Source organism: Diabrotica virgifera, chromosome 4 (assembly GCF_917563875.1).
Source record: "Diabrotica virgifera virgifera chromosome 4, PGI_DIABVI_V3a".
Classification (NCBI taxonomy): Eukaryota; Metazoa; Arthropoda; class Insecta; order Coleoptera; family Chrysomelidae; genus Diabrotica; species Diabrotica virgifera.
In genome coordinates this window covers 56,944,726-56,971,141 of record NC_065446.1, presented here as the reverse complement: position 1 = coordinate 56,971,141, position 26,416 = coordinate 56,944,726, and the positions used below count along the sequence as shown (strand labels likewise).

The window sequence follows — 26,416 nt, the reverse complement described above, 5'->3', positions numbered from 1 at the left end:
TCATAGCAGACAACATAGAAGAAATACATGATAATATTAATACAGTGAAAGAGGAATATGGTTTTAATATTAACATCACAAAAACGAAATTAATGATAATCACCAAACAATCCCATTTATGCAAGTACATTTGAAAATAAGCAACCAACTTATAGAGTTGAGAAATTTAAATATGTTGGAGAGACATTTTATTGAAATGTGGTGTCTCAGAAGGTTGAGTAAAATTCCAATGATCGATCATTTTACAAATAAAGAAGCCACAAGAAAAACTAATGCCGAAAGAGAGCTTTCAAACATGGTTTAACAGAGAAAGGTCTCATATGTAGAACATATTTTAAGTGGCGACAAATATAATCTTTTAAAAATCATTTTAATGGGAAAAATTGAAGATCGAAAAGGACACTCACAATCGACACTCATGGTTCAGAGACATAAGAAACTAGTGCGACATATCACATAACATTACAACAATAAAAAGAGCAGAAGAAGGATCCTTGCGTATAATTCAGCATGAATGCCTACACGCTGCATTCTGCACCAAACCAGAGAAGAAGAAGACTCAGTCCCACTACCTATATTTTTTGTCAGTTGATATTATCTAGTTATTTTATCCATTATCTCATTATCTTACGATCTTGATTAGGATTTTCTTAAAATGAGTTTCTTCTTCTTCTTCTTTTTGTATAGACATGACTGTCTGTTTTTTCCATGTGCCTCTAGTAAGTTGTCGTTCCATCGTTTTCGTGGTCTTCCCACTGATCGTCTTCCTATTGGGGAACCGTCTCTTGCTGTCCTGACCATTTTATTTGTTGTTATTCGGCTTATGTGGTCATTCCGTTCTATTCTTCTGTTTCTTACCCAGTTATTAATGTTATACACCTTGCATCTCCGTCGTATATCTGTACTTCTAGCTCTGTCCCATAGAGTCTTACCATCGATTTTTCGAAGGTTTTTCATCTCCGCTGTTTCGAGCAATCTTTTTGTCCTCTCTGTGTCGGGTCGTGTTTCTGCCGCGTATGTCATTATTGGTCTGATGACTGTTTTGTAAATTCTGCCTTTCATTTCTTTTCCGATATTTTTATTCCTCCGTATTGTGTCATTCAGGCAACCTGCTGCTCTGTTTGCTCTATTCAGTTGATCTTCTACTTGTGTTTCGAGCCTTTCGTAGCTAGATAGTGTGATGCCTAGGTATTTAAACTCCATGACTTGTTCTATTATCTGACCTTCCAGCTCCAATTTACATCTTATTGGATCTGCTGTTATAACCATGCATTTTGTCTTTTGTGAGGAAATTAACATGTTAACTTTTCTGGCGATTATGTTGAATTGGTGCAGCATACGTTGTAAATCATCTTCACTTTGAGAGATTAGTATAGCAGATACTATTTGCATCTTCGTCCGCATAGCAGATTATTTTAAGTTGTTTTTGTCCCATTTGGTATCCTTTTTTAGTTCTTACGTTTTTTATTATTTCGTCCATGATCAGGTTGCACAATAAAGGACTCAATGAACCCCCCTGTCTTGTCCCATTGCCGGCTTCAATTGGGTCAGTTAATTCATCGTCCACTTTTACTTTTATTGTCTTGCTCTGGTAGATGTTTTCGATCGTTTTAACTATTCCTAGAGTTAATTATTGCTCCTATTAAAATGAATTTGATTGTCTCAATTTGTTGTTATGATATCTTCCGGCAACTTTTAAATTTGATTTTTAACTGTACCTTGATTATAGATGGATGGAAAACGGAGTCCACTAGTTTCTTCCCTTTAGCTTTTATATGCTCCTTTTATAAGAGACGCTTTATTACTCTATTCTATCCTTATTATTTTACGCTCTATTTTACCTTCAGCAAACCTAATGAGTTCAAGCTGAGGACTTATTTCAAGTTGTAACATTCGTAGAATTTGGTTTTCATTCCTTGGCCGAATTAAGTGTTATGTATAGTTTTTTGATAATATGATATGGTATTAGTTTATTCAGTGAGTATAAGTTCTGGTATCATCCTCTCTGAGTTCATTTGAAAACTGATTACTCAATTGTGATGAGAGCTATGTTAGTGTGACTATTCAGCACATGGTTTCTATATTGCCTTGTATATTCTGTTCTATACATTTTTCATCAAATCCTCATCTACTTTTAATTTTTTTTAAAGTAACAGTGTCAAGTCTTTTTTTATATTTGCTTATTTAAAATCTCACATAAACATAAAAATAAATAATTTTATTTTTATAAAATTTAAGTTTAATATTAAAAAAATCAAAATAATTCAACCTAACATTCGAAACAAAGTTTCTATGCAAATTAATACTTTCTGGAAATATTATATCTTGGAATCATATAGAATAAGTATTCCAGTTTCCAAGTAGCCTTTGGGATAAAACACGTGTTTGAATTATTAATATCCAACTTTTATCATTGAGATATCAGTAAATAAAATGTATTTATATTATTTAAACCCATATAACATAATATAGTCTCATTTAATAACTTCCAATTGAATTTTTAATTAAATTTCTCATTTAGTACTACCCCACAAAATGGTTATAGGTATACAGAGTGAGTTTTATATATGGAACGCCTCAATTATCTCGAAAACGGTTTGTACGATTTATATTTATAAGTTTTACTAGGTAAGTACCCTTTCAGACCAAGACACCGGTGTCCGACACCGGCAGAAAAGCGTTGTTTTAAATGAACGACTACAGACGAGCCACTTACGAGTGTCTGGCTGATTTTAGTGGCTCAACAATGCTTTGCTGCAATTGAACACCGGTGGCGGATACCGGTGTCTGACACCAGCGTCTCAGTCTAAAAGGGCTTTGGGATACGGCGGATATTAGGGTAGTGTACATTGTTGCCAGATCTTGCGTTCTTCTGAAAATTTAATGAACTTTTTTATTTCAAATGGAACACCCTGTATATTTTTTTGCGTTTTGGAGTTCATAAGCAATACTGATTATTTTTATATAATCTACATAACCTAAATAAAATAATTTCGGAGTTATTGCTACATTTATTTAAACAATTTTTTTAACAAATTATAAAAATCAAGTTTTTTTCCTGGGCAGATATTATTTTGGGTTTTTTGAATTATTCGGAACAAAAAAGGTCTGTTGTTATTTTCTCTGAAGTTGATCATTTTCGAGTGATAAACAAATTAAAACTGAAAAAAACGAAAAATTACGATTTTTAAAGCTCAAAAACGTAAGTAAAAAATATTATTGAAATTACGAAGTGCCTAAACTTAAGTTCCAACCTTCTTCTACCAGTTGCGGTTAGAAAATGTTGGCATCTTTTTTTCTAAAACATTGTGTTTTAGTTGTTAATGCAGCCCGTCCTCTCATCAGCGCTTCATTAAAAATTAAAAAACAATATTTTAGAACAGTAGGCCTGGATCCCGCGTACCAAATAAAAGTTTATTAACAGAAAGCTGAAAATTTGTTAATAGCTTAACGGTGTCTAGTCGGACAAACTTTGATGTACGGGAACACTGGATCAGGGGAAGTTTTAATTATTGTGGAACAGTATACAGGTTTCGAACGTCAGGCTACGAAAACGTCCCATGTATTTGGTCGGACAGAACTTCCAATTGATTAGTTATCCTTTCATTAATCTCTCATGCAAAAATCAGACTGCTATTTACCGCAAACATAATTCCTGTCATTTGACATGTTCTACGTGTCTGACTTATTAAAATGCACAACATATTTGTCGGACAAACATTTTTTCATATATTATATAAAGTTTGCTATTGAATATACTTAAAAACAACCTGCTAGTTTTCACAATCATAAACTTGTCAGGATGACACGTTCGACAATTAAAATCATTCAACTTCCCCTGTTCCAGTGTTCCCATACATCAAAGTTTGTCCGACTAGACACAGTTAAGCTATTAACAAATTTTCAGCTTGCTATTAATAAACTTTTTTTGGTACGCGGGATCCAGGCCTATAAAACATGCCAAATTAGACACTTAGTAATTAAAAAAAAAATGTTTACTTATGTTTTTGAGCCTTGAAAATCGTCATATTTCGTTTTTTTTTCAGTTTTAATTTATTTATAACTCGAAAACGATCAACTTTAGAGAAAAATTATAGAGACCTTTCTTGTTCCGAACAATTAAAAAAATTAATCTACCCGGGCCGAAAGAATTGATTATTATAGTTTGTGAAAAATATACAGGGTGTTCCATTTGAAATAAGAAAGTTCACTAGATTTCTAGAAAACGGAAGATCTGACAACAAAGTAAATATCACCATAATATCGGCCGCATGACAAGACCCTTACTTACTGAAACCTATAAAAATCGTGCAAGCCGATAATTGAGGCGTTCCATACATGTATAAAACTCACTCTGTATAGTAGAATTAGAATTAAAATAAGTTAAATAAGTACCTACGTACATACTATATTAGGGTGGTGGACATCATTATACCATTCTTGTTTTAAAAAAGTATATATAGCATGCAGGTGTCTCTACACGCAGCTTGCGCACTATTTTTTCTCTCGTTCTTGCATTTGTCCGTTTTCAATTGTTTTTCTATTCTTCTCTTGGATGGATAATCGGATGTTGATTTGTGAGGAGTAAAATTATTGCTACATACATTTTAATATTATTTAACATCCTCTTTTAATGCGATTTCAAAAGAAATAGAGTTTGGTATTCAAGTAAATTAAACTAAATTTGAAAATTGTGTTTAATGTTAGATACTAATATTTTGATCTTTTTAATCAAATTAGGTATATATGTCAAAGTCAATCAATTGGTGCTAATTAATTTTATCTTTGATATTTTTAATTATATTTTCAAATATTTAGCATGTCAAACTTGCTAAAAATAAAAAAAGTAGAAATATACGGTTCTAAAAATATCGCGTGTTAGATTTTATCTAACAACACGAATATAAATTCGAATTTACAACAAATTTTTATTTTATAGTATTTTTATTTACTTGTTATGTTAGAATAGTATATTGTGCAACAAGTGCAGAAAGATATTAATTTCTCACGAGTTTGAAAAGTTGCGGTACGAGCGCAAGCGAGTGCCGCAATTCAAACGAGTGAGAAATTATCTTTCTGCACGTGTTTCACACTATACTTTTTCTACAAGCACAGTTTTTCCTAAAAATAAAAATCACAATTTCCAAACGACGATTAATTATAATAGGTACCTATGTGATAAATTTTAAACTGTATTTAATTAATACCTACTAATCAATTTAAATTCCTTATACCTAAATAAATTGCACAGAAATCAGTTAAAAAATTAATGCACTGCCTTAATTTGTTTAAATTTAAACAATTATTACACATTATTGACATTATATTTATGCAGTCACGGATTTACACAAAACCTACTTCATTCGACGTCTCTTGCACAGGTTGCTAAATCCTTATTGGTTATTTGATAATTATAAAATGTTTAATAAGAATAAAATTGTAAAATAAAACAGTTGTAACATCCATAATTTAGTTTCTATGCTATAGTTAAATATAATAATTGTCTTATAGGTTATATATTTGTCTAAAGTTTAACCACGGATGTAAACAGAATATAACGTTACTCAGAATGAGGTAGTCAACTGTGCAGAAAAGAACTTTGCCGCACAGAAACGTCACTTTGCGGCACAGAAACGTCACTTTTCTGCACACTAATGTCAAATATCTTATACTGTGAGAAAATATCAAGTTTGCTAACATAAAACCGTGCAGAAAAGTGCACTTTGAATAGTGGTTGTAGAAAAATATTATTTCTAACAATTATTAAGGCTAATTGGTTCTCACCACAGCCATAAATTTCACAAAAAGAAGAAGAGGAAGAAGAAATAAAATTTAAAAAAATAAACTTACGCATTACTACACCCTTCCTCGAGGCTCTTACAAGTGGAAAATTATGTTGCAAAATTGTTCATCGAGTTATCACGAAAAAGGGTAAAATTTTAGATTTTTGCTAACGGCGCGACTGCTCCCGGGTTAATGGGAATGATCCACAAGTTAAATTGAAAATACTGCAGCGTCTTAATAATTAAATAAAACTCACGGTTCGGATTTATACGACTATTTATTTACAACTTTTCAGTTTCCATATATCTTAACAAATAACTAAAACTACAATCGTACGTTGCTTATACAGTGATGAACGTGCTAATAACCGGCAAAATAACGCAAAAACTATGCATCTAACTAAAAAAACCATATAAAACATTTTTGTAGCTTATAAAATAACAAAGAGATTCTTTCCTTTATGAATCTTCTAGTTATAACATAAAAAGAGATATGGTAAGTGAAAAAAACTTATTTTCTTGGTGCATGCTCAAATCAGTGTATTTAACTTGAAATAACAGAGAAACGGTCAATTTTAGGTGTATAATGCTACCGATAACTTTTGTTGTGCTTGAAAAGACCTTTAAAATAAGCAATATTAAATGTCGATTACATTCAAACTATGCGAGATAAACTGTAAAAAATTTGATGACTAACGTATTTTAAGAAAAAAATGAGAAGTATATTTAACCCCTCATCCACAAGAATTTAAATGCATCGTTTTCCTTCTACAATACATTTTACTATAGTGTTCTTTTTATGTTCAAAAAGTTGGGCGGGTTTAAAATGAATGGTTTTTGAAAAAAATAAGATCAAATTATTGAGCGCATTTTTAAATTTTCTTAAAAATTTTCCTATTTCTCCATGTAACTCGAATATGATAAGAGATGCCAAAAAAAGATGCCATACAAAAATGTAGGTTTCTTCTAGATAGAGTTTATTTTTTGTAACAGTATCTCTTCATGGTCAACAGTTAACATCATTTTCAAGTTAAATGGAGAAAAAGGAAAATTTTTAATAAGATTTAAATATGCGTTCTATAATTTGACTTTATTTTTTACAAAAACCATTCACTTTAAACCCGCTCAACTTTTTGAACATAAAAATAACACTGTAGTAACATATATTGTAGAAGGAAAACGATGCATTTAAATTCTTGTGGATGAGGGGTTAAATATACTTCTCAATTTTTTTCTTAAAATTCGTTAGTCATCAATTTTTTGCAGCATATCTCGCTTAGTTTGAATGTAATCGACAGTTAGTATTGCTTATTTGAAAGGACTTTTCAAGCACAATAAAGGGTATTGGTAGCATTATACACCTAAAATCGACCGTTTCTCTGTTATTTCAAGTTGAATACACTGATTTGAGCATGCACCAAAAAAAAAACAAACTCTTTTTACCTATCATATCTCTTTTTGTGTTATAACTAGAAGATTGAAGAAGGAACGAATCTCTTTGTTTTTTTATGAGCTACAAAAATGTTTTACATAATTTTTTTAGTTAGATGCATTATTTTTAAGTATTCGCAAAAAATCGTTTGAAAAGGATATTTCAATGAAAATGGCCAATTTTCAACCACGAATAACTCAAAAAGTATTGAGTTTTAGAAAAAAAAAATATAGAACAGTTTTTGCTTAGAATTAGGTTTTCTAGCAACTTCCATAGTTATTTAAGCAAAAAATTTTCCACCTCCGAGAAGGGGTGGGAACCGCCCCCAAGACAAAAGCACACATCGGCATAGGGTAGACTTTGAATAAGGAGATATTTTCGGGCTATTCCTAAAATTTCATTAAAATTCATGCAGTAAAATAGAATTCGGAGGTAATAACCTGCTCTTGCTCTCATTGACTGCCATAATTAGGTCGCGATGTAAAAAGAAATGAAACTAGTAGAGTTGGGAAATTTAGTGATAAAAACCTATAAATTTACATTATATTTATTGCTTCCCCCCTTTAGACGTATCAGAGGAGTAAGTCAACTAAAACTGTCACTGTCACAGTGACAGTTGCCAAACTTGTCCAATACGTCTAAAGGTGTGAAACAATAAATAGAATGTAAATTTATAGGTTTATTGCTAAGTTTCCCAACTCTACTAGTTTCATTTCCCTTTATCTCACAATTTAATATGTGTTCCATCTTTTGCATTATTTTTCAGATTATTAGCACGCTCATCACTATATACATAATAACGTTCTAGAAAAGTCCATCTTTGTTCCCATCGCGATGGCATTGTGAGTTCTGGAATACTCCTTACCCCTCGCATCATCACATTGAAATTCCAACACATTCGAGTTGGAACCGTTATAAGGGGAAGGTCCAAAATAACCTTATTCGTTATAATACATTTATTTTGACTTTGGAAATAATTCTTAAAATACAAACTAAACAAATTTTCTTTTGTTCCTTGGTAATACAAAAAAGGCTTCTAATAATTTAATTTTATCTGCCTAATTTATAACGATACCTAATTCAATATACATTCAACACTAATTTACAAAAATTAAATTACAAAATAACATTATTTATAATAATATTTTAATATTTTGTATTTTTACAACGGCATCCGATTCGGACGTCGAAACGTTAATAAAAACATTTATGACATATATGGACCTGGTCTGGTTTAGATATATACAGAGTGGACCAAAAGTCTGGAAACACCTAATTATCTCTAACGGATCTAACACCTAATAATCTGGAAATACCTATCTCTAACGGATGATAAACACATTATGAGCGGCTAGCTCAGGATATCGGACAGTGCTGCGTAGCGGGCCAATTTGCCAGCTAAGCAAATAGTCGGAGAGATAGAAGCGGATTTTGCTCGTGATAAGTAATATGGACAAACTATACGGGGATATGTTGAATTAGTGGTGTACATGACATTCTAAGTTTTGATGCACTATCTCGATCACGAAGGTCACAAAAACCCCTTATAATTTTTATACTCACCCTTGCCCGCCACACCTTTGTCCCCCAGGCAGCGTTCCACTCCTGGACATTTTGCTTAGTTACGCCATTATCTACTTATACCCAAGTTTTGGTGCAATATCTCAATTACGAACATCACAAAAAATCCCTTATAATTTTTGTACTCACCCCTGCCCGCCACCCATTTGTCCCCCACACAGCGTTCCGCCCCTGGAGATTTTGCTTAGTTACGTCATTATCTACTTATCTCCAAGTTTTGGTTCACTAGCTCGATCACGAACGTCACAAAAAATCCCTTATAATTTTTATATTCACCCCTGCTCGCCACACCTTTGTCCCCCACGCAGCGTTCCGCCTCTGGAGATTTTGCTTATACATACTAAATTTATATTCAAGATCCAGTAGAAATAAACAAAACAATATACGTTAAGTGCTACTAGGAGCACTCCCGAATCATAATTTACAATGTATAAACTTTGGAAATCATGATTTGGGATTTACAATGTAAATACATTGTAAATTATGATTCGGGAGTAGGTACTCCTAGTAGCATTTACCGTGTCTTGGTTTGTTTGTTTCTACTGCATTTTGATTGTAAATTTAGTATAGTTACGTCATTATCTACTTATTCCCAAGTTTTGGTGTAATACGTCGATCACGAACGTCACAAAAAACCCCTTATAATTTCTATACTCACCTCTGCCCGCCACCATTTTTCCCCACGCAGCGTTCCGCCCTTGAAATTTTGCTTAGTTATCTATTGGATAAGATTTTTTGGATATCAGTTGTCGCTTTGGCTTTTAAATACAACACCATGTATATTGTACCTTTATTGAAATCTTCACTTCACTACCAGTTTAACAGATGTATCATATTTATTGATGTATCAATGACGTATCATCATCCATATTTTTCTTACCATATTACCTCGAAATTAAAACTGCTATGTCTATTTTTAAACCAAAAGGAGTAATTCAAATTTCTCAAGCCTTAAAGCTTGTTTGTAATTGGTCCATCCTCAGGCTAGTGTACTCCACTGTTATCAAATTTTGACACTAATGACATTTATAAAATTTTGACACTATTGGCATTTCATAGGTTAAATAGGTTAATTAAGTTACCTATATCAGCGATTTTTTGTATTTTCTGCGTTATTCCTTTAATTTTTAGATTTTTAGTCTGTTTTTATATAAAAAACAGTTGTTTTTAGAACTCGTTAGCGAAGTATTAGTATAATACCGGGTGTCCACTTATATTTTCCCCCATTTTAACTGCCTATAACTTCTCAAGATAGAAATATGTATGCGGTTTTCGCTGAAATGTTATATTTTAGTAAAAGTTTTGTCTGAATTAATTGAATTTTTTATATCGCTTTCAAATACGAAAATAAAAATGGCGGATTTTTGAAAAAAACGTTGTTGACTTTTTTTTAATGGAACACCCAGTATATTTTTTTGTAAATTGAAAGAAATGTCATTCACCTATCCAGCGATATAAAGTTTTTCAAAATCGGTTGTCAAATCACTGAGTAATTAATTTTTAAAATGAGAGGTGCAACGTGGATATCACATACCTAAATAACATAACGAAGCAAATTGATATTATGTTATGTGATTTCCACATTTCATCTCTCTTTTAAAAATTAATTGCTCAGTCATTTGACAACCGATTTTAAAATTTTTTATATCGCTGGATAGGTAAGTGACCGTTTTTTTTTCAAGGTACAAAAAATATACTGCGTGTTTTAATAAAAAAAGTCAACAACGTTTTATTTTAAAATCCGCCATTTTTTATTTAACCTTTAACTACACGCGCTGGCGTACTTTGTACGCCAGATATAAGAATTCTACTGGAAATATATTTAAAAATTTAATTTTTGCCCTTGCTTATTTTTCTAACCTATCACTGGAATGTGCTTTACAATTTGGTTTTAGTTTCGTTATAATCGGCGTTCTGGAAAGATCGTAATTTACATTTTATTATTTGTTGTTTCCGGTGGTGGACAATATACCCCAGGATTATATTACTATAAGTCGTAATATAAGTACATATTTTAATTGTTTTTTAGTCATTATGGCAAAAAATATATTTTTCTTTTTAAACAATACTTTTTCTCCTGTAAAAAATCACATTTAAAAAATTTTTTATTAGTAATTTTATTTATCATGGAATCCAGTTATTCCATGATTCCAGTTATAAATCCCAATTGGCTTACTGAAAAGGAACTCCAAGTATTCACTGATGCCGAATAAGGTTTATAACAAACAACTAAGTGTATTTTTTCAAAAAAAATTAAACAAATCCGCTGTTTTTAAGTGTATTTTCTTGTGGCGTACAAAGTACGCCACGCGTGTAGTTACGTTATAACTTGATGCGCGGGTAGTTAAAGGTTAAAAGCGATATAAAAATTGGTCATTTACCTAAAAACTTGAAAAAACGGTCATTTACCTATCCATCGACATAAAATTTTTTAAAATCGGTTATCAAATGACTGAGCAATTAATTTTTAAAATTAGAGATGCAATGTGGAAATCACATAACGTACATAATATCAATTTGCTTAGTTCTGTATGTCGGAAGCATACTGTCCTAAGTAACATTTTTACGTATTGGACTTATTTATGTAGGTTTATTTACATTTTTACAATCTATTTAGTGGTATATAATGCCAAGTTCATTTTAAATATAAAAAGAAAATAGATAAAATAACATTGTCTTAAGTCCGTACCTCCTTACAGGCATATAATCCTAAGTTGGACTTAGGACAATATTCCTCTATCTATGTAAACCGACAATGGTAGTTTAAGTCCATGTAAAACGAACAGCCCTCAAAGAAATTTACATCTGAAAGATGCAGATCGTAGGTACAATCTCAAATCCTCAGACACAAATGAAACAAAAGAAAATGGCAAACATAAGGTACTCACAGCAGGTCTTCAAAAATGTTTACCTACACCGCTGTTGACCAATTCGCTTACTTTTTATAAAAGAAAGCTTTGGATTTTAAATTATACAATTTTTTATTCCTCAAATAATTCAGCCTGGTGAATGATGTGGGACGAATCAAAAGGTAGGATAGGTGGGAATAAGTTGCCCTCAGCCTTGGTAAAATGGGCAGATCTAAACTTACCGGGATCCAATATAGAGCACATAACGCTTTGGTCTGATAATTACTTTGGCCAAAATAAGAACAGCAGCATCGTAATGGGCTTTTATTTCATTCTAAATTAATATCCACAGCTTAAAACCATTGATCAAAAATTTCTTTTAAAAGGACATAGTCACATGGAAGCTGACACCGTTCATGCACAAATAAAAACAGCGAAAAAAAATTCTTCAATGACAGTTGTAACTCCGTGGGATTGGAAGCAACTTATCGGTCACTGTTCCTCAAAATTTAAAGTAATAAACTTAGAATTGGCGGACTTTAACTCTTGTGATCCAATGTATACCGTTGCAAAGGGTTCTTCAAATGCTGCACCTTTCGTTGCTCGAAAAATTAGTCGTAATAAACAGCCGTTCCTATTTTCTAAAGTAGTTTACTTGCAGTATGTATAGAAAAGACCAGTTAGAAATACTGTACTACAAAACATTATTTCAAGCAACGAATTTCAAGGAAGTAGATTTGAGAAGAAACACAAGAACCGAACTTACCTTACCAATGGATCTGGACCAAATAAATAAAAGGCTAGTGCCTATTTCAACAGCAAAATTTATTGCCTTTTGTACCATCGGAGTTTCACGAATACTATCGAAGCTTACCACATGCTCTAAATCGGAACGATTATCTAGAGGGAGATGCTGATCCATAAAATTTATAAGCTAATACGTACTTTAAAATTTTTAGTTCATGTTTATGGTAGGGGAGCCCAAGCGGGGATTTTTGCAGTTACTCGAGTGCGTCAGATTATTACATGGGGAGAAAAATTGTACCCTGAAAATGTACCTCTACCATATATTGGCTATTAATGCAGGGGAGTTTGTTAAGGGGGAACCGAAAAAAAATCTATCTTTAGAAAAACTCGAAACCGTCAGATTAAGATAAGGTAAGTTAAGTACCTGCAAATCAGTGTATGTATATTTCAAAAATCTGACGATTTGAGCGGGGCGTAAGAAAATGGTTTCCCAAAATTTCACAAGAAAAAAGCGAATATTTCGCGAAATGAATGACAGATCTAAAAACTAAAAAATACGTGCTCAATATTTTTAAAAAATCTATCGAATTATACCAAACACGGCTTCCCACGGAGAGGGGTGGGCGGTAAATTTAATATTTTAAATACGAATCCCGCGATATTTCGCGAAATGAACATCAGATCGAAAAACTGAAAAATACAATTATATTTTTAAAAAATCTATCGAATGGCACCAAACACGACCCCCACGGAGGTGGGGTGAGGGGTTACTTTAAAATCTTAAATGGAAGCCCCCATTTTTATTGCAGATTTGAATTCCTTACGTAAAAATAAGTAAAAAATAGGTAAAAATACCATAGCATGATACATAGACTGACAGAAATTCCCATGACAAAAAATAACTTCGAGATAGAACTAAACATTATTAAGCAAATAGCAGTAAACAACGCTATAACGAACAAACAGTTAACAAAATTTTAAATCAAAAACTCCATAAGAAAGCCCTGAAATTAGTCTATCCACCACCACAGAAAGAACCCAGTAGCTTCTACTCTCTCACATATACTGGCAAGATAACAACAAAAATAGCAAGATACATAAAAAAGAAAGGAATAATACCAGCTTTCAGAACTAACAACAACTTAAGCAAATATATTAAGAACAATAAAAGCCGAAAGAGAAAGCAACTACAGAGTGGTGTGTACAAACTAACTTGTGGTGACTGTCCGAAAACGTACATCGGTCAAACTGGCAGAACTTTTGACAAACGGATAGCAGAACACAAAAGGGCTTTCAACAATAGAAAAACAAACACTTCTACATACGCACTTCACCTTCTAGATCATAATTATTCTTTCAATGAAGAGTTTCAAATTCTGCATATCCAAAATAAAGGCCTTAAGCTATATTTTTTTAGAATCTATGGAAATTAATAAACTGAAAAATACAGATATAATTCTGAATGACCAACTCGAGACAAACAGCTCCCCACTCCTCAACCTCTTCAGTTAGAGACTTAAAAAGGCAAACACATTGTAAATTATTTCACTTGAGAAAGGCACTCTGCCGAAACAGCTGTAGTCAATAGTTGTAAATAATAAATTTTGTGGAAGTATAGAAAACAAAAGTTTTCAGTGTTTTATTGTGAGGTAAAAATAAGTAACTTTTATTCGAGACATTTTTTTGAATTATGGATTGATGGCGCTATATAATCTAAAAAAACGATTGTTGGAAAGGAAAAATTAAATTAAAAATTGCTTAGTTATGTTATCTAGGTATGTGATATCTACGTTGCACCTCTCATTTTAAAAATTAATTACTCAGTGTTTTGACAACCTATTTTAAAATTTTTTATATCGCTGGATAGGTGAATGACCCTTTCTTTCAATTTACAAAAAAATATACTGGGTGTTCCATTAAAAAAAGTCAACAACGTTTTTTTTTTTCAAAAATCCGCCATTTTTATTTTCGTATTTAAAAGCGATATAAAAAATTCAATTCATTCAGACAAAACTTTTACTAAAATAAAACATTTCAGCGAAAACCGCATATTTCTATCTTAAGTCGTTTAGAAGTTATAGGCAGTTAAAATGGGGGAAAACATAAGTGGACACCCGTTATAATATTCATATAATAAGAACATTTCTATTTTCTCTGTTCAGGCCTCCACAGCTGGACAGTGTAGGTAATTCCAAGGTATTTTACTTCCAGTACATGTTAAATACTGATGCCATCAATTTCAATTTTACATCTGATTGGTTCTTTGCTGGTTCTTATTGATTTAGTTTTCTGAATTGAGAATATGGTCATATTAAATTCTTTTGCTTTCATGTTAAATCTGTGGATTTGTGCATTGCACATTCACTCAGTCCACAGACACTCCACTCATTTTTTTCAAGCTTTTGGGATCAACAAAAATTAAATTTTTAAAATAATAAACGTCTTGCATGTAAATCAAGTAAATAATAAACCAATAAAGTGACATAAAGCTTTAAATTATTTGTCTTAATAAAGTAACCAATATTTTTGTCAATGTTGCGAAAAAATTAATTACTGATGAAGTAGTAAATATTTCGAGTAAGGATATTTGAATCGTCAATGTAAAGCGATATAGACACAATGTCTATGAAAATGACACATAAAATAGATCGAAGAGTCAATGTACACCCATTAAAGGGGAGTCCGTTATATAAATCTAAACATTTAATTTGCAATTATGAAAGCAATATATTGTGTATTTCTATTTGCCATTTTAACGTTACTTATAAATAAATTCCTTTCAAACTATACTCAAATTTTATTTTTAAACATCATGTTTATTTTATATAATAAGTAAAGGACCCCGCAAAAACCTTATGGGGAATGGGTCTCTGGCAAATGCTCTGAAACTTTAGGTTCTGGTAGTCCTCGATGTGTAGAACAAAAGACTCAATGGGCGCGTAGCTCCAAAAAATCATGGTTTTAAGATATGTCTCTTGAATTTATAGGTACAATGAGGACGGTTGAGTTGGAATACATTCATTTTCTCGAGAATGGGTGGCTCTGGAGATAAATTACTAATCAGGTCGATTTTTATTTTTAAATTATAATATTTTAACATATATCTCATACTAGTGACGTTATCCATCTGGACGTGATGACGCAATCGATGATTTTTTTTAAATAAGAATAGGGGTCGTGTGATAGCTCATTTGAAAGGTTATTCAATTCTCTATTCACTAATATAAACATTAACATAATTATTTATACAGGTTGCAAATTTTTTTAAAATTAATTGAGACAAAAAGAAGAATGTATATAATTAATTTAATTCGAAATACATTTTACTGTTGTCCGAAAACAGGATAGAATGTTTATTTCATAAATAAATATTGTTTTTCGCTTAAATTCAATATTAAAGCTGCCACCCACCTGCCTCTTAGCAGTTTGACCATTTAATTCAAACGAAAGCAATGTTTATTATTCAAATTAACATTTTTTTCTGTTTTTTGACAGCAGTAAAATGTATTTCGAATTAAATAAATTATATACATTCTTCTTTTTGTCTCAATTAATTTAATTCAAAAAATTTTTTGGGCGCCCTGTATAAATATTTATGTGAATGTTTATAGTGAATAGAGAATTGTATAACCTTTCAAATGAGTTATCACACGACCCCTATTCTTATTTAAAAAAATCATCGATTGCGTCATCACGCCCAGATGTATGACGTCACTAGTATGAAAAATATGCCAAAATATTATAATTTAATAATAAAAATCGACCAGATTCGTAATTTATCTCCAGAGTCGTCTATTCTCGAGAAAATGAATTTATTCCAACTCAAACGTCCTCACTATACCTATAAATTCAGAGGCTTAGGGGAAGGTGGGGCAAAATGATCCCCCTATGGAAAAAAATTATGTAAAAAAAAATCTGCAAATATTGTAACATCCGCCTTTTACTCAGGATGATGTACACAATTTATCTACCTAAAACTCTATATGATTTGGAGGAAGATTTATTAATACAACAGAAAACATCATGTTTTCAAAAAAGTGCGAAAGGATCGTTTTACCCCTAACGTGCGGGTAAAATGATCCCTATGAAAAAGAATCGTACAAAAAGGAATAATAAGCTTTTTACGTAACAGGACATGCTAAACACTAAAGTAATACAAGTAGAAAAAGTTATAGACTAAGTTTCCGTCGAACCTTACCTAAAGGTGAGTCAGCACACATGTCACACACAAAAGTTGAATCTTCTTCGTCGACTCCAGCGCACTGATCATGGGTCCACTTCCACTTTGAACAGGTGGAGCACTGGATCCATCCTTCTCCTCCTGCAGATCTAGACTACTCCTCGGAGCAATATAGACATATTGCATTTTGATCATCATCCTCTGTATCTGAAGAACTAGAAATATTTTGTTTCTTCGCCTTGACTGTTTTCTTAGCTACCTGAATGACCCTTTTCTTTTTTCGTTTTGTTTCTTTCATCTTAATGTTATCTTCAAGTGCATCTTTATACGGCGTGCTGGTTAAAACTGAACTTCCATAAGACTTTCTTTCAGTGGTGTTGCGTTTTCCTTTAATTTTTGGAAGCGGATGACAATCTTGAGGTGTTACAGAAAAGGACAAATTTGCTTCATCTCGAATCAACTCATCCGCTTGATGCGAACTAGGTCCTGGTATTGGATTTCTGAATGGATCATCAGGTTGAGGTAGTTTCCTGGCACTTTCCTGGAAAACTTCAGGTTCATATGGAAAAATTCCTGTTTTGCGGAATCCGTTAATTCCGTTGGCTGGTATACAGGCTTTTAGATAACCTTCGCAGAATATTTGACTAATTTGAAACACGGTAACCGTTCTTCCAGGGTGATTATTTAACCACTTTTCCAGTGCCTGGTCTAAATAAGCACTAATAGGACCCATAACTGCAACATCCAGAGGCTGGAGCTTGTGTGTGCAGTGAGGGGGAAGACATAATATAGTCAAAAAATTTGTCTGGCGTTCAAAATATCATCAAGATTTCTTGTATGCGACAAATGCCCATCTAATATGAGCAGAACTGGATCATTCTCACTGGATTTTACAAATGACAGAAAGTGATCAAACCACTGTGTAGAAACTTCTACTGGCATCCATCCACTATAATTGCACGTAAAAACAGTACCTGGAGGTGCACCATCTGTTGGCTCTGCCTTCATTCGTTTTCTGTTAGAAATCAGCATCGGTGGCACAAAACTTCCAGCAGCTAATACGCAAATAACTGCTGTTGTTGAAACACTGCGCTCAGCTGAAGCCACACGGGATACTTGCTTTGAGCCTTTTCTGGCTAAAATTTTTGAGTTACGACCAGGGACAGTAGATATTGAAGTCTCGTCGACATTGTAAATCCTGTGAGGTGGATAGTTATGTTTTGTAAAAACATCTTTAACAAGATTAAAAAACTTTGTGACAACGGGTTTATTGAAAGCTCTCGCTCTGGCGGCTGAAGTAGCTTCAGGACATCTTAGGGAAATCTCTGGGTGTCTTTTTCTAAACCCATATAACCAGTCTTTACCAGCTGCCTTTTCAACGTGCGAAAACTTGCGAGGAATCTTATTTTGTTCAGCAAGTTGATAAGCCAGTTGTCCCAAATCTCTTGTTGTTAACCCATACATCCTACTTTCAAGATCCAACAAGTGTGCTACTAATTATTGTTCTTGTTCAGGCGAAAAAACTGGTCTCCACCTCCAAAGTAATTTTTTTATTTTTTAGCAACTTTATTTTTATCCGTAGCACGCCGTTTAAGTGACATTCTTGGCACGTTAAAGATCCGTGTTGCAGTTTTGACAGGCACTCTCTTTTTAACTTCCTCCAATACATTTTTCATATGGACTGGATCCCAGCTTTGTCTATCACTCTTACGTTGATATGTGCGTGGCATTCGGAAACAAATAAGAAATCTTTAACGACTGTGATTTGATTAAAAATAAAAAATGTGCATTTTATGAGATACGGGGTAAAATGATCCCACTCGCAAGCAGGATCATTTTACCCCGCAATAGAGGCATCATTTTAACCCATTATACACCAAATATCCTAACCGTGAATATAGCCTAAGTTATAATATTAATAAAATAAATGAACTTACATTTCAATACAGCTATTTAACCTCAACGAGTAATGCCCAACACAATCAGTTTTCAATCATTAAATCACTAGATATTAATCGTAAAGGCTATAGCGGGATAAGATGGTCAAAAATGCCCCCGCACCGATCAGCCCAGCTACTTATGTTTTCGATAAAGGATATAAAATTATGCCATCATGCAAATTTTTAGCTTCCCAGATGTCCTAAAACGTCTTAAATCGAGAAAAGAAGAATTTTTAGGTTTTATTTTTTTGTGAGCGCAATTTTACTTTAAAAAATCTAAAAAAATTCAAGAAGTTGTATCTTTTGAATACAAAACAACCTAATTTTTTTCAGATTTTTGTAATAAAAAATGAGCCCAGGAAAATTTTTTGAAATTTTCAAAAAAATTTTAGGTTATGATAATATGATTTGGCCAACTTCTAAATAGTATTTATTTGTGTACTTTTTGCCGTTCTTTTAAATGGCAGAGGCAGAAATCTTAGTATCTGAGCGGAAAGAACGAAAAAATCGAAAAAACCGTTTTTGGCTGTCTCGAGATGCATCTCGGGACAGCCAATTTTAGGATTTAGGATCCTGACTACAACTGAAAAAAAAACTGAAAATGTGAATTTTGTCATAAAAATTGGTATGTGGGGTTATAATAATATTTGGAACAACTTTTCCAAATAACTTTTATCGATATCTGTAACGCGAAGCAAATCGAATCGCATATCGAAAATTCACCCTGTTTGTAGTAGGCCGCGTTTAAAATTTAAAGTTCAGTTGACTATTTTAAAAATTGTGAAACATCAACCTATATGACTGCGCAAAATTTCAAATCTGTATATATTTTGATAGCCGAAACATAGGGGTGTCTTCATCTTAAATGCGACACACTGTATCTTATCAATTCGATAATTTATTGCAACTAATATAGTCGTATTTTTTATAGATTCAAAATATACAATGGGAATACTGACAAGTCCACTAATTTAATCATAAAAGGTTCAAATTGATTGCATTGAAATATTGAACCAATTAATGCGTACTAATATAATGTTATTATAATTATTATAATAAAAGAGTGAGTTTTATGTATAAAAACCCTCAAGTATCTCGGAAACGACTTGCACGTTATTCATAGGTTTTGGTGGGTAGGGGTTTTCTAATGCAGCCGATATTACAGTGATAATTATTACATTGTTGTCAGATTTTCCGTTTTTCTGGAAATCTAATGAACTTTCTTATTTCAAAAGAACACCCTGTATATTTTTTGCGTTTCGAAGTCCTTAAGATATACTGATTATTTTTTATGACATTTACTCTATACCCAAATGCCATAGTTTCGGAGTTATTGCTACATTTATTAAAAAAAAAAATTTAAGGAATTTTATAAAAACCAATTTTTTCGGTCCGTGTAGACATTATTTTACGTTCTTTGGATCATTGGGAACAAGAAAAGGTCTTTTGTAATTTTTCTCTAAAGTTAATCGTTTTCGAGTTATAAACAATTTAAAACTGAAAAAAATCGAATAATGACGATTTTCAAGGTTCAAAAACAAAAATAAAAAACAATATTTTTGAAACTGCGGAGTACCCAAAATTCTTCTTCCAGGGGCTGGCTATAAAATTTTTTGGCACGTTTTATTCTAAAACATTGCTTTTTAATAAATGTTAATGAAGCATTAACAACTAAAAAAACAATATTTTAGAATGAAACAAGCTCAAATTACTTATTGGTAAGTGATAAAATAAGGCTTTAGCTTGAATTTCTATAGGTACTTGGCAGTTTCAAAAATAGTATTTTTGATTTGTGTTTTTTAACCTTGAAAATCGTAATTATTCGATTTCTTTTCAGATTTAAATTATTTATAACTCGAAAACGGTTAACTTTAGAGAAAAATTACAAGAGAACTTTTTTGTTCCCAATGGTCCAAATAACGTAAAATAATGTCTATGTAGGCCAAAAAAATTGATTTTTATAATTTATTGTTTAAAAAGTTTTTTAAATAAATGTAGCAATAACTCCGAAATTATGGCCTTTAGGTATAGGGAATATAACATGGAAAATAATCAGTATTTCTTAAGGACTTCAAAATGCAAAAAATATACAGGGTGTTCCATTTGAACTAAACAAGTTAATTAGAGTTTCAGAAAAACGGAAGATCTGACAACAATGTAAGTATTATAATATCGGCCACATTAGAAAACTCCAACCCACCACAATCCATAAAAATAGTGCAAGCCATTTCCGAGATAATTGAGGGTTTCCATACATAAAACTCACTCTGTATATTATATTATATTATATTATTACACATAATTATATACACATTATTAATACACATTAATTATTAATACACATTAATAATTAGTTCCATACTTTAATGCAATCAATTTGACCTTTTTATGATAAAATTAGTGAATTAGTCAGTACTTTGATTGTATATTTTGAATCTATAAAAAATACGACTATATTAATTGCAATAAATCAACAAATTGACAAGATACAGTGTGTCGCATTTAAGATGAAGACACCCCTATGTTTCGGCTATAAAAATATATACAGATTTGAAATTTTGCACAGTCATACAGGGTGATGGTTCACAATTTTTAAAATAGTCAACTGAACTTTAAATTTTAAACGCGGCCTACTACAAACAGGGTGAATTTTCGATATGCGATTCGATTTGCTTCGCGTTACAGATATCGATAAAAGTTATTTGGGAAAGTTGTTCCAAATATTATTATAACCGCACATAGCAAATTTTATGACAAAATTCAAAATTTTAGTTTTTTTTTTCAGTTGTTGTAGTCAGGATCCTAAATCCTAAAATTGGCTGTCCCGAGATGCATCTCGAGACAGCCAAAAACGGTTTTTTTCGATTTTTTCGTTCTTTCCGCTCAGATATTAAAAATTCTGCCTCTGCCATTTAAAAGAACGGCAAAAAGTACACAACAAAATACTATTTAAAAGTTGGCCAAATCATATTATCATAACCTAAAATTTTTTTGAAAATTTAAAATTTTTTTCCTGGGCTCATTTTTCATTACAAAAATCTGAAAAACATTAGGTTGTTTTGTATTCAAAAGATACAACATCTAGAATTTTTTCAGATTTTTTAAAGTAAAATTGCGTTCACAAAAAAATAAAACCTAAAAATTCTTCTTTTCTTGATTTAAGACGTTTTAGGACCTCTGGGAAGCTAAAAATTTGCATGAGGGCATAATTTTATATCCTTTATCGAAAACATAAGTAGCGGGGCTGATCGTTGCGGGGGCATTTTTGACCATCTTATCCCGCTATAGCCTATATCCCGCTATAGCCTTTTTAGATCGGGGTGGAAAAATTTTAACCTTCGCTTGTTGCTTGTTTGGTCGGAACTAAATCCCGGTCGGCTGTACCGCATATTGAAAGGTGGTGCAAGCTGCATAGTTGTCATATCTCAGTACTTCGGTAGATTTTCGAAAACGGCCAGAAAACGAGGGATCATTTAGACCCGAAGGGATCATTTTACTCCACTTTCCCCTATATCTTAAATCCATGATTTTTTGGAGCTACGCGCCCATTGAGTCTTTTGTTTTACACATCAAGGACTACCAGAACCCAAAGTTTCAGATCATTTATGTAACAGAGAGCCATTTCCCATAAGGTTTCTGTGGGGTCCTTTAATTACAATCAAATGATATTTATATTTTATTAATAATCAATGAATTAATATTTAGTTTTACTTTGACGGTTCTGTCAAAAGTAAACAACGTATGCTTTGTTGATGATTAGCGGGTGGCGTTAGAAGCAAATATAATAATGTATTGAATTATTTTAATATAACATAATTTGATTAAAATCATAATAATAAATAAATGATAATATTCCTTTATTCAATTTTAAAAATATAATTTTAATCAATAAATTTAACATGACATATCTATACCTGTTTTTTAAATATAAATTAATAATAAAATTATCCGGGGGTTATTGTCCCGGACAAACAGCGTTTATGACGTGTCGTCGCGCGTCGTATCGTCTTGACGTGTCGTCATAGACTTTTATAAGATTAGACAATTAATAACTATATGAAATAAGTCACGTAACGCAAGTTAATTTTTAAACATTTCTAAACGTCTAAAGATCAAAGAGTTGTTTCATGTATATTTTTGATGTTAACGTTATTTTAAAATTTACTGTCAAACTAACTATAATTGCAGTCGAATCGAGATTTTAAGGAATTTGTAACATACTTTGTATTAAAAATAATACCAAACTCTATGGCTTTCTCCCAAGTTAAAAAAATGTTTAGGTATCGTCGGCAATTGGCCCCCCTTGAGCCACTACATAGTTGCCCCCGTACACCAACACATGCCCTTGCAAGATGTAACCGCAGACAACAGATGCTTTACAGAGAGAAGAAAGAAAACTGTACGTTTCGACCACCATGACAGTAGTCGTCAAGGTTCACAAGATTCCCACAGGGATTCTGGCATTGATACGTCTTCCACATTTACAAGTAGCGAGGATTCGACCAGGGGGGACTTGCCCAAGGTGCTCTTGAAGTATAATCTTTTTTGGTTTACTGGTAACATCACATTAGTAGAAAGTACAGACTCTTTACATGTCACAATAACTTAAATGTATTAGTATAATTAAAGTTATTATAATAACAAATAACGGATAAATTATATATTTCTGATTAAAGGACCCCACAACACTCCTTATGAAAAAGTGGCCCCGGTCAAATTTAACGAACGTTCGATCAATGATAGTTCTCAGTGCGTAGATTAAAAAAGTCCAGAGTGCGTAGATTAAAAAAGTCCTAGGTCTGAAAAACTGTTATTCTGAAGCTACAGCCTTCTGAAGTTATTGGATTCCGGTGCTCAGTGTAAGTCAAGCGTACTAATTCACAGTCAAGTTAACGAAAATAAAGGGTGATTCAGTGAAACAGTACGATTTGACAACGCTGCTGACGATAAAATAGAGGAGCCGCGGGCTTGTGACATAAACGTTGTGAATTTAGAGAGTGGAAAGTTTAGTTGTCATCGAGGCGTGGTCTTGTGAACAAACGCGCATTTGCTGTGAAAGCTTATTACAAAAATGGTGAAAGTTTTGTGCTTGTACAACGAGCATTTCGTTTACACTACCATTTGCCGCCCCGTTCACAAGACCAAGTTACAAGACCTGGGTTAGGAACTTTGAAAGTAGTGGTCTAACATCACAAGAAAGAGGTGGCCGTGTCAGAACTGCTCGCACACCACAAAATATCGAAGCGGTGCCAAATTCATTACACGCGAGTGCTCGAAGATCCCTGCGACGACTCGCATGTAATGAATTTGGCGCCGCTTCAATATTCTGTGGTGTGCGACCAATTCTAACACTGTCATTCTGTGATCCACTTTCTAAATTCACAACGTTTACGTCGCAAGCCCGCAGCTCCTCTATTTTATCGTCAGCAGCGTTGTCAAATCGTACCGTTTCACTGAATCACCTTGTATTTAGTATTGAAAGAATAGAGACTCATTTCCTTCATGCATATTTGCGTACTCCATTTAAATCTGTGGTCAAAAATAGATGCATTATATTTAAGTCTTCAGGAAAATTCAGAAAAGGTCTTAAAAAACTTTTAAAAGAGCGATAGAAAATGTGCTTCTACAGCGACATAGAATTATCATGTTTTCACGAATGCTTCGCACTTATCCAATATCAGCGTAGGTGCAGTTCCGCCTGATCTTCAGAAAAGTACTGAACAGTGGCAAATCTACGAAAGGGGGAAGGGGGGATTTGCCTCATAACACGTTCCAAAATAAAAGAAAAAATAACTTAACATACAGATTAGTTAAAGATGACATAGACACGATTTTACCATTCTTCTTCTTCTTCTTATGCAATCCACTAATGGATGTTCGCGATCACGTTTGACCATTTTTCTCTATCCCTTGCAGTATGTATTAGGTCTCGTATGTTTCTTAGTCCTGTCCATTGTTTGACATTACGGAGCCATGACATTTTCTTCCTGCCCACTCCCCTTCTTCCTTTGATCTTTCCTTTAATTAAGGTTTGCAGAAACTGGTATCTTTCGTTCCTAATTAGGTGCCCCATGTATGCCGTTTTTCTCTGTTTAATTGTGTATAGCAGTTGTCGTTATGTACCAATTCTTCTCAGTATTTCTTAATTTTACCATAAATGCTTCAAATTAGCATAGCATGACCTTACCTTCTTCTTCTTACGGTGCCTATCCGCTCAGGATGCTGGCGATCAGCATGGCTATCCTAACTTTGCTTTCTGCTGTTCGGAATAGTGCGATTGATGTATTAAACCACTATTTCAGGGTTGGAAGCCAAGATATTCTTCTTCTCCCTGGGCCGCTGTTTCCAAATTCCTTGCCCTGAAGAATGAGTTGCAACTAGCCACATGTCTGTTCATTTCTCATAACATGGCCAAGATATTCCACTTCTGTATCACTTTGGGATGACTTTGGTAGAACATTAACTGGTTGGATAAAATCCAACTGTATATGAACTGGTGGGACTGAGCACGTTCTTGCCTTAAATGGCCGGATCGAGTCTAGTCTTACCTTAACTGGTCGAACTAAGAACGTCCTTGACTTAACTGGCTATTTGATGATTTTTTTTTGGAAAAGCCTTAAAGAAACTATTATCATCATCAGTATCTCGACCACCCTTTTTGTGTCCTGACTTGTTCTAGGATTTTCCACCATTCTGTTCTGTTCCTTGCTTTGATTTTCCAGTGGGTAATCTCAAGTGTTTTCAGATCTTGTTCCACTTGTCCCATATATCTAAGTTTGGGTCTTCCCTTTGACCTTCTCTATACTGGTGTTTGCCTCATTATATGTTTTGGTGTTTCGGCCTCCAACATCCGTTCAACATGGCCCACCCAGCGCAGACATCCGATCTTTATGGATGTTATGACGTCGGGTTCGTTATATATGAGTCTAAGGATTTTTTCTTCAAACGTACCTAATAAGTTCTCATCGCTTTTCGACAGTGTCCATGTCTCTGATCCATATATAAGGACCGGTTTTATCAGGGATTTTTATATTTTGCATTTGGTTTTTCTCGTGATGTTGTTAGATCTTAGATGTATAATTAGTCCATTAGAAACTATACATACATAATAACGGCATAATTTAGGTATTATTGATACAGCAAGTTTAAATAATATTTCAGTGTTTTTTTTTTTAATTAAATGGGGCTGTTGCCATGCTGAAATCAGGTATGTATTCTGCATGCGTGAAAACGTGAGACGTCTTGTGCCGTTCTAGCAGCACTTGTAGATGTGGTTATTCCTCAGTCTTCTGAAAGCGCGTCAATAGCAGTGGCGGATCTATACTAAAGTAGGATTTGCCTTGGGAAAGCAGGAACTTTTCCAATTAAACGCAAACCAAAAGACATAAAAAAGATAAGCCCAAACTACATAAAAGACATAAATGATAACTTATATGCACTAAATTTCCTTATGTTTCCTAACTGGCGTGTTTATTGAGTTGAATTTGTCTGTCTGTGGTTTAAGTTTCATGTCAGCTAATATATTTTTTAAGTTTCAACAATTTTTCTCTTTAATCTGGACTCTGGAATCTTTTGGATTATGTTGGGGGTAAATTTCCCCTACCCGCCCCCGTAGATTCGCCACTGTGTAGTACTTTTTTGAAAATAAGGCGGAACTGCAGCAATGCTGGTATTGGATAAGTGTAAAGCATTCTCGAATACATGATAATTCTCATGTCGCCCTAGCAGCACATTTTCTATCGCTCTTTTTCAGTTTTCTGAAATGATTTCTGAGGTTTTCTGAAGACTTAAATGCAATATACAGTGAGGACGTTTGAGTTGGAATAAATTCATTATCTCTAGAATGGGCGAATTTAGAGAGAAATCCTGAGACAGATCGATTTCTATTTTTAAATTATGACTTT

The 26,416-nt window shown here is 33.0% G+C and overlaps 1 protein-coding gene across 1 annotated transcript in view; it reads left to right on the top strand.

Moving 5' to 3' along the window:
* The window catches only part of LOC114331790 (regulating synaptic membrane exocytosis protein 2), a 421,091-nt gene that overhangs the window by 146,620 nt on the left and 248,055 nt on the right, over window positions 1–26,416 (top strand). Inside the window, exon 5 of the mRNA XM_050648222.1 lies at window positions 22,793–23,034. Within this exon, the coding sequence (XP_050504179.1) occupies window positions 22,793–23,034 (242 nt within the window). The remainder of the gene's footprint in view (window positions 1–22,792; window positions 23,035–26,416) is intronic.